Source organism: Buteo buteo, chromosome 24 (genome assembly GCF_964188355.1).
Source record: "Buteo buteo chromosome 24, bButBut1.hap1.1, whole genome shotgun sequence".
NCBI lineage: Eukaryota > Metazoa > Chordata > Aves > Accipitriformes > Accipitridae > Buteo > Buteo buteo.
The window spans coordinates 12,568,199-12,576,805 of record NC_134194.1 but is presented as its reverse complement, the minus strand read 5'-3'; the positions used below and the strand labels follow the sequence as shown (position 1 = coordinate 12,576,805).

Here is an 8,607-nt window from a genome sequence, read left to right as displayed (position 1 = left end):
GGTAGTTGTGGGGAACAGTTAGTTATTGTCCATAAAAAGCTTTGAAAAGACTCCTGCTGTTGTGTTATTATTATTAACAATAATATCCTCCAGGCTGTATCATTGAAACTGCTGCTGAAAGGGAAGTTTCTTATAGCCACAAATGGTTGAGCTTGATTTAGGGAGCCATAGCTTATCTGCGTAAAATCATTATAAATAAAATTGGTTTATTTACTGCTGCACTAAAGCAGACAGGAGCAATTACCAGTGCAATATTGCCATCTCCACCTCAGTCCCCAGCCCCCTCCACGCCAGCATAAAGCTCCTGGAGCTGTGGCTGCTGCTGATGGGAGATCTCCCGCCCCAAGCACCCTGCACCCTGGCAAACCCCTGCAAGGGGCACCGCATGTCTCTCCTGCCCTCACACAGGAACCCAGTGACGGCTTTTTGGGCAACAAGCTGAGCAGTCTCAGCACCCAATGGTGGTGGTGCTGATGGCAAGGAGAGCATTTGATCCACCTGATGGGAGACGCCAGGACAGGAGAGTTTCAAAGAGGACCAGAACAGGCAGAAGCAGAGCTGGCCTGTGGCACAGTGACGGTGACTGTCCCCTCAGAGGAACCCTGCTAACCCAGCTCTTGCAGAGGTGCCCCGAGGCTTGCTGACCTGTTTGGGACTGCTCAGTCCTGCAGTATGGCTGAAAATTGTGCCAGACAAGCAAATAGGAAACCAGAGCACCACAGACACCAAGAAAAGTGTTTGTATGGAAATAACCCTATTAGTTTCAAGAAAAAATAAGCAAAAGAAAAAAAAAAAATCCCAGTAGTTTGCAGTGGAGTGAATGCTGAATGGCCCTGGTAATGGCCTTCACTCCTAGAGGCTGGCAAAGGTATTGATCTAGACTTCAGGCACCAGTGATGGGGTAATCCAGGAAAACCCCCATGAAAAGGTCCAGCAGTTAGTGGGACTGGCTTCCCTGGCTCCCCCACTCTGGCCTTGCCACCAGCTCCCGGCCAGACTGGTCCCACTGCTGCTCATGTGGGTGTCGAGACCCCAGAGCAGCAGGGCTGGGTGCTCCCACCATCTCTGGTAGGACCCCATGCACAGAGGCCCAGGACGGGACGGCAGCTCAGTTTGTCCACTCTCGGGCCTTGCTGGCCCTGGACAAACCTGAACAGCAGCAAGAAACTGCACCGGGAAGGAGGTGGCTTTGGCCGTTTCATTTCAGAACGGCTTGTTTTTGGGATGGCACTTTGGGAGGAGAAACTGGCTCTGTAGCAATACTGGGTTTGCAGGTAAAGCCAACAGCTCAGGACACACCGGGCTCAGGCTCGCACCTTGACCCATGGGGGTGCACCCTGCTCCCCGTGGGGTCCCCACCACTTCTCCTCCTTATCCCCTGCCCCAGGCTCTGTATTTCTGATCCTGAGGCTGCAGGTGCCCCGAAGAGCATGGCCTTGTTAAAGGCAGGGAGGGCATTAAGGAGCCCATGGCGAGATCCCGCTTTCCTGCAATTGTACCCAGGGCCTTTTCCAACCCACAAGTAAATACACAGACCAGCTGAGCAGAATGGGATGGGACACCCCCATCCCACCCCCCGTCCCAGGGCCTTGCACCCGTCCCCCAGCCCTGGGTGCTGTGCCTGCAGCAGGAGAATCCCCCCACTCCGTGGGGCAGCCCTGACAGACGCCAAGTGCTTTGGGGCCCACGTGGCTTTAGCCCCGGGGAGAACCCAAGGACTGATACAGAACCGGGGTTGGAAAAGAAAAGGAAACAAAGAGCATAAAATGATCTGCAAGACTCCAGTTCACTCTCAGGGGTGCAGAGGGCGCCTCTGCCACATACAGCACCGAGAATCATACAGAGCTGCAATATAGAGATCTTTCTATGTATATATTTATAGGTATGTATATATTTATAGTGCACTGCATTTAAAACAGCCGGGCCTGCTTCTTCAGCTCGTTCCTCTTCCACAGGGCCAGGCGGTCGAACTCGGCGATGGTCATGCCGAAGATCTGGTAGAACTCCTCCTGGGAGAGGTGGCGCTGGGGAGAGACGGGATGCTGGGCCAGGGCTGGGGACCGTGGCCACCATCCGGGGCCAGCGGCCACCACGCAGGCCATATGGCTGCAGTGGGGTGGGATGGCATCCCCTGCCAGACTGGGTGCGATGGGGTGATACAACCCCCAGCAGAGCTCACTTGGGAGAGGGGGAGCACCCAGCACCCTCCTGCCCCTGCCAAACAAATTCATGCTGTGGGCACGGGGAACGGCTCTGCCAGGCCAGTGCAGCAGCAGGACCACCGTGACAGTGCGCTGGCACACATGTGCTCCTGGAGAGCCCCTCGCAGTCCCACACTGCCTGCTGGGGCTAAGGGGACGCCCCACAGGACTGCGTCCCTCTGAGGAGATTACCCGCCATGGAAAAGGCTCTCCTCACCTCTAACCGAGTCCTGTCCACGTCTTTGGGCAGCTGGTTCCTCCCCCTCGTCTTCACTAGGAGCAGCTCGTAGGGGTATATCTGCACAGGGACAGGAAGACCACGGGGTAGCTCCAGAGCCAGAAGAGGACAGTTGGGGCACACCTGGGAAGGAGGCCATGGGGGCCACCAGGGCAAAGCCTGCTCCTGCTGTATTTAGCAGGATTTGGGTGGCACAGCTACCTCCAGGGCTTGGATGGGACAAGGCAAGGGGGGACTTGCTCTCAGGGTCATCCTAATCCACCTTGACTCACCTCGGTGGCTCTGGAATAGCCTGCTCACTCTGTGAAACCGGGAGTGACCCAGGGAAGAGTGTGAGTAGGGGACCACCAGCACAACCACCCTTCTCTGTTCCTCACCCAGGAGACACTTCTGTTTGCCCAAGTGCTTGGGACCCTGGCGGGAGGGGAAGGACTCTGGTCCGAGCCCCACCGTCCCAGGACAGGGTTGTCAGGTGAAGGATGGAGGGGTATGAAGGTAGGGCATTGTGGGCAGAGGGCAAAGCTTCCTCCTGAAGGGCCTGGGGACACAGGGACACGTCTCTGGGACTCCCTCTGGATGGTACTCGCACCTCCGGCTGGCAGCTGCTCCTTGGAGCAGGAGCATCTTACCTTGTACTCTGTAGGGAGAGAGAAAAGACAAAAAACACATGAGCCACGCTAACCCCTCTGCTGCCAGGATCCTCCCCCCAGGGCTGTAGGGACCCCTGCTTGTCTCCCAACTTCTCCTCCCAGCCTGGGCCTCATTTTCCATTTCTGCCTGTGGTGGGGTAGGCAGCCACACGGCCTCTGGCTCCATGCCTACAGGGTCCCCTGCCCACGCTGCTCCTCAGCCCGCGGCACTTTACCTCGCATCCCCCAGTTGACGGCATTCGTGCTGTCGTAGTGGAAAAGCTCGGCACTGGGAGGCTGCAGGAGGGATACAGGGAGGGAGGAGTAAGAGGGGGTCCCAACCAGACGCTCAGCATGGCACCCACCCACTCCAAAGCAGGACCCACTCCCCACACCTGGTAGTGGGGAAACTGAGGCACGAGGAGGTGAACTAACAAGTACAGGTCACGCAGAGGGAGGACCAGGTCTCCTGACCCCCAGCAATTGCTACCGCAGGGTATAAAGCAAAGCTCTCATCCTGGGAAGCAACACCAGGGTCCCTCTGAAATGTGCCCTGCAGGACATTCAGGGCAGGTACCTCTGTCCTGCAGCGCCTGGACAGGGAACTTTGGTCCCTAATAAGGGTCATTTTGGATTGGCGCAGACCAGCAGTGACAGCAGGAGTGCAAAGAAGCGGGGAGCAGGACACCCTAGTCGTGAAAGGAGAGCACCGGGGGCTTTGAGGAGTCTGGGGAGAATGATGACGGGTGCAGAGATGCCTGGCAGCGGCAGGATGGAGGCAGGAGGCACTTACCCTGTGCAGCCCGTTCCTCCTGTAGGCAGGAAGGGAGGCCGATTTAGAAATGAGGGGATCTGCAAAGAAGCCACCAAGGTGCATAAGGGAAAAAGCAGGGGTGAGCCCCACATTGCAGCCACCCTACCCCTCTGCTCCCACATCGCTACCCAGCTCCACATTCACCCAGCTCTGTCTCCTTCCAGCTCCGACTCATTTCCAGCCTGGCTTCCTCCTGCGCTGATATTCCTCTCCCCAAAATCCCTTTCCCATGGCAGTCCTCCCACCTCACCCTTCAGCGCAACACAACCTCTGTTTCTCTGATTTGTCCTCTCCCGGTGCTGCCACCAGCTCTGCCCTGGTTCAGCTCTACCCTGGCCCAGCCTTTCAAGGGCACCTTCTTCTCTCCCCTTCTTCCCTCCCTGGTCCCAGCATCTCCTCCAGCTCAGGCTCTGGACCCCACAGCCACGCGGGCTGAGCTGCAGAGGGCTGCAGGCTCACACACTCACCGCTGTCGGCCAGGTAGTGTGTCCGGGGAGCTGCAAGGAGAGCAGAGCCGGGTGTCAGGGAGGACCGAGCACCCCACGCCATGCAGAGCTGCCTTGGGGCATGCGGGTCCTCCTTGGGGCTCCCGGGAGCCCAGCAGGGCTGAGGGGCTCCCTAAGCACCTCTGAAGAGCCCCAGCTCCGTGAGGGCAGATGTGCCACGAGGAAATAGGGCACGGAGCATGCAGGGGCATCTGTGCTGCCAGGCTCCCCAGTGCCCCTAGCCCCCCCTGCAGCCCTGAGGGGACAGGGGCTGGGTGCCCTGGGTGCTGTGCAGTGAGAGCAGCGCAAGCAAGGAAGGTGACCCTGGGGCCAGTCAGCAGGTCTGGGGTGCCAGAAGGTCCCAGATATGCCATTACCGAGGAGGTACACACACAGCGAGTCCAAAACAGGTCAGAGCAAACCCAGCGCGGCTGTGCTGTGAGATTCCCAAGGGACCCTTCAACCACCCCATGAGGCACTTCACCAGGCTGCCGGGACAGACTGCAACACCCGCCAGGCAATGCCCCATCCCAGCCGGAGCACAGGGAATGGATGGAGCCCTCCAGAGAGGAAAAGAGCCTCCCAAGTCCAACTCTGGTGCCCAGCACCTCGCCCACCACCCCTTCCCAAGTCCCCTGTTCTTCTCTCTCCACCCCAGCAAACTTCCCACAGGGGCTGGGGCTGTGCCAGGTGGGATGGACAGATGGACAGGGTTGTCCTTACAGCCGTTGAGGGAGCCCTCGTAGCCAGCCGTGTGCAGGGCTTCTCTGCTGCTGGCCGAGCTGCGAGGGGGTGTCCAGGGGTCTGCGTAGGAGTTGGACCGAGCCTTCATCTCCTCCCTCAGGATCAGCCTGCCAATGCCGCTCTGGATCTGGGCAGGGGGGGGAAAAGCCACTTTGCACCCCTCCTTTCCCTGCCCGGCCCTCGCTGACCGCTGGCACATCGTGGCAGGGCACAGCATCTCCCATCTGCTCCCCCGTCCCTGGGGACGAGGTACTGGGCTGGGGTGCCTCGGCAAGGGGGTGCACTCCCCCTCTTTCAGACCACGTGTTGGGGGTGGCCAAGGTGGGAGAGATGGCAGATGGCAGCAGAGATGCTGGTGGCCCCTTCTTGGGTGACAGAGCTGGGCTGGGCCTCCTCCCCAAAGCCGACCACCACGGGGACAGCTTGCTGCCGCTCTCCCCTGCCAGGCTGCGGGCAGGGAGATCACTCACCTTGTGCATGCCCCGGTCGTACCCGTCCTCCTCGCCTCCTGACGAGAACCTCCGGGCCCGGGGGGCTGCAAGGAGAGAGGTGGGGGGGTCAGATGGGCATGAAGGTGGAGACAGGTAGGGAGGAGACTGTCCCCAGCTCCATGGGGTCCCAAGGGCTGCCAGGATTTTGGGGTCACTTTGGCAGGTATCTCAGCCCAACCCCACTTTCGGGTCCAGACCCAACTCGGGGGAGCAGGGGAGTGTTACCTCCCAGGGAATGGCTGGGTTTGGGGGCAGGAATGGGTTTCCCTTTCCCCCAGCCCAATGGGGGACTGTTACCTTTGGGGGAGCCTTGGAAGGACCAGTACTCTGACTCAGAGTGGTAGTATGGGTCCGGGGAGTAGGCAGGGCTATACTTAGATGACTGTGCGATGTCTTCGCTGGTTTTGCTTTTCGTGGCTGCAGGGAGGTTGTCTGCAAAAGGAGCAGGCAGAGCTGTAAGGAGGACTCGGAGTCCCACCAGCAGGACTTGCAAAGATCTACCCTGAGTTGAAGGCAAATCCTCTTCCCTCCCCTCTCCCCAGTGGCCACCAGCAATTTTTGTCTGGGACAGCATGGAACAGAGCTGGGAATAATCCATTTTCAAACTGCTGACACCTCCTGGAGACAAGGGTGCAGAAGCACAGTGGGGACAGTGAAAAGCAGAGGTGCTGTCACTGATGTGGCTGGAAAGGGACCCAAATGGCTCATAGCCCACAGCACCACGACAAGCTCTGGCTCCTGCATAGCGCTCACCCCAGCCCCAGTACCACCAGTGCCACCAACCTCCCCGTGCCCCTGTACCCCAGGCTGTCCCATCACCCCGAGGGCTATAACCGCACAGGTGGGAAGGTATGGAGGAAGGCTGAGATCCAGTGGGGAAAGGGCTCTCGGTGGGCTACTGCCAGGGAAGGCAGCAGTGGGCTGTGTAGCAGGAGCGAGGAGCAGAGGGGTGACCCCAGCAGCTCCGGCTCTGGCAGGGCCACACGCAGGGCTCTGCTCAGGCTGGGGACTGAGCCTTGACAGCACACATGAAAAACCCAAGGGTGAGCCCTGCTCCTTTCCCCGAGAGGCCGGGAGACTCACAGGGGAAGGAGCGCCAAGGACAGACCGTGTGGCAGAGCCATCCCACCACCTCAGGCGCAGGGGACCCTGCCAACAGCAGCTACTTACAGCAGCGGGTGCAGCCAGCAGCGGGGCAGTGGGAGTTGGGCAGGTGGGAAGGGAGAGCCCAGGGAGAGAGAAGAGACACAGTTACTGCTCGGGGAGAGCTGCTGTCCCTCTACATGCAGAAGCAAGCAGGGACAGTGCAAGCCAGCCCCGCTGAGAGACACCAAAGACTCCTGTGCCTCCTCCCCACCCCTCAACACCCCCCACGCCTGTTTCACCCTAGAGCATTCATCCAGGATGGGCTGTGATTTTAATCCAGGGCTCCACGTGAAACTGCAAATTACCTTTTCATCCCTTTCCCGAGGCTGCTTTGGCTCCTGGTATCAGCAAACAACGGCCACCCTTGTACCCTCTGCTACCCCTCCATGGCGTTGCTCCCCCTCCCACAGCTATCCCTGGCTCCAGCACCACTGACAGCCTTCTCCTCCATCCCTCGCGAGACGGATGAGGTCCAGGGCTGCCTTTTTCTAGCACTGAACCCTGCACTCTGCTGCCCGGAGGGGAATCAGGAGCATCAGCCCACCAAAGCCCAGCACCCCAACATCTCGCCTTGATGCCTGCTCCCATCTCCCACCCTGCCCCTAAACGTGACTCAGCCAGACCAAGTCCCACACGGGTACCCTGCCCCGCATCCCCCACGGAGCGGAGCCCGGTGCACGGCAGGCAGACCGTACCGTGTCGCTTATAGATGGGCGGTTTCCGGTAGATGTTACTCTCGCCGGCAGCTGGTGGAAGAAGAAAGAAAGGGAAGAAAGAAGGAAAGAAGGGAGGAAGGGAAGGTCAGCACGGGTGTGCTCAGCGCGGACAGGACAGAGGTCCTGCAGGAGACGCTACCCCTATGCCACGCTTCCATCACACAACTGCCTCCGGGTCCACGCGTCCCACGGGAGCGCAGCACCGGGCCAGGCCCAGGCGGGCTCTGGGACGGGCAGCAGGAGCACGGTCCCGGGGCTGCCCTCGGCAGCGGTGTGCACGGACAACATGCAGTGAGCGCCCCAGCATCAGCATGCACCGCGGGGCGGCGGGCGCTGCCAGCCCCGGGAGGGAGCGGCACAGCCAGGAACCACCGGCCGCCCCTGCCAGCCGGCAGCAACGCACCACGGCTCGCGCTGGTGTGGTTTCTCAGGGGTGCCAGCACCTGCGAGAACCGCCTGCGAGCTAACTGGGGCGAAACAACATCAGCCAAAGCCTCTTTCCGCAGCAGAGAGAGAAAAGAGCGAGCTGGGAGGGAAAGCGAACTGGAGCCTGGTGCTGAGAGCTACAGCCCCCGCGCAGGGGCCAGGCAGCGGAGCTGGCGGAGCGGGGAGGGGGCCATCCATAAACCACCGACCGTCAGCGGGAGGGCAGGGCAGGCAGCGGGGCCAAGCCCTGGCAGGGATGGGATGGGATGGGATGGGAGCAGGGGACCATGGTGGGGAGCCGCTGGGTGTCCTCACGCTGCCGTCCCAGGGCAGCAGCTGTACGTTGTGGAGGGTTCCACGCTTTGGAGGACAAGGGCAGCGGGAGATGCCTACGGCTGAGCAGGGTGGTCTGGGGCTCTGGCCCCCCTGCAAGCGCTGAAGGATGGATGGGCAGCTCTGCCTGCTTCCCTCCCCACTCTCCCTTTCTGCCCACTCCGTCCCCATCCCCATGGGCTCTGCGTGGCCGGGAGCGGGTGGTGGCCCTTACCTGGTGGCCCCCTGCAATCCCTGCAGAAGGGGAGCAGGCATCTGGCAAGCCCAGAAGACTCTGGGGGGAGGGAGCAGCGGGCCCTAGGGGGAGTATAAAATAGTCATCTGTAGCGGATGGGTGCGGAAAGGCCTCCGGCAGACACGCTTCGGCTCGTGATCCTGGGGGGG

The 8,607-nt window shown here is 60.5% G+C and overlaps 1 protein-coding gene across 13 annotated transcripts in view; it reads right to left on the bottom strand.

Moving 5' to 3' along the window:
• Window positions 1-1,851: 1,851 nt before the first annotated feature.
• Window positions 1,852-8,607, bottom strand: part of ABLIM3 (actin binding LIM protein family member 3) — a 57,038-nt gene continuing 50,282 nt past the window's right edge. For 2 of the 13 annotated variants that reach the window (XM_075056527.1, XM_075056539.1), the window contains 8 exons: window positions 7,444-7,494; window positions 5,900-6,034; window positions 5,582-5,646; window positions 5,091-5,238; window positions 4,350-4,379; window positions 3,862-3,920; window positions 3,305-3,365; window positions 2,617-3,076 (listed from right to left, as the gene is read on the bottom strand). In XM_075056527.1, coding sequence (XP_074912628.1) covers window positions 2,736-3,076; window positions 3,305-3,365; window positions 3,862-3,920; window positions 4,350-4,379; window positions 5,091-5,238; window positions 5,582-5,646; window positions 5,900-6,034; window positions 7,444-7,494 — 890 coding nt within the window. In that variant the 3' untranslated portion in view covers window positions 2,617-2,735. Of the gene's footprint in view, window positions 2,025-2,418; window positions 2,500-2,612; window positions 3,077-3,304; window positions 3,366-3,861; window positions 3,921-4,349; window positions 4,380-5,090; window positions 5,239-5,581; window positions 5,647-5,899; window positions 6,035-7,443; window positions 7,495-8,607 lie in introns of those variants that run through there. The other 11 variants (XM_075056534.1, XM_075056528.1, XM_075056541.1 and 8 more) reach the window with 10 other exon arrangements.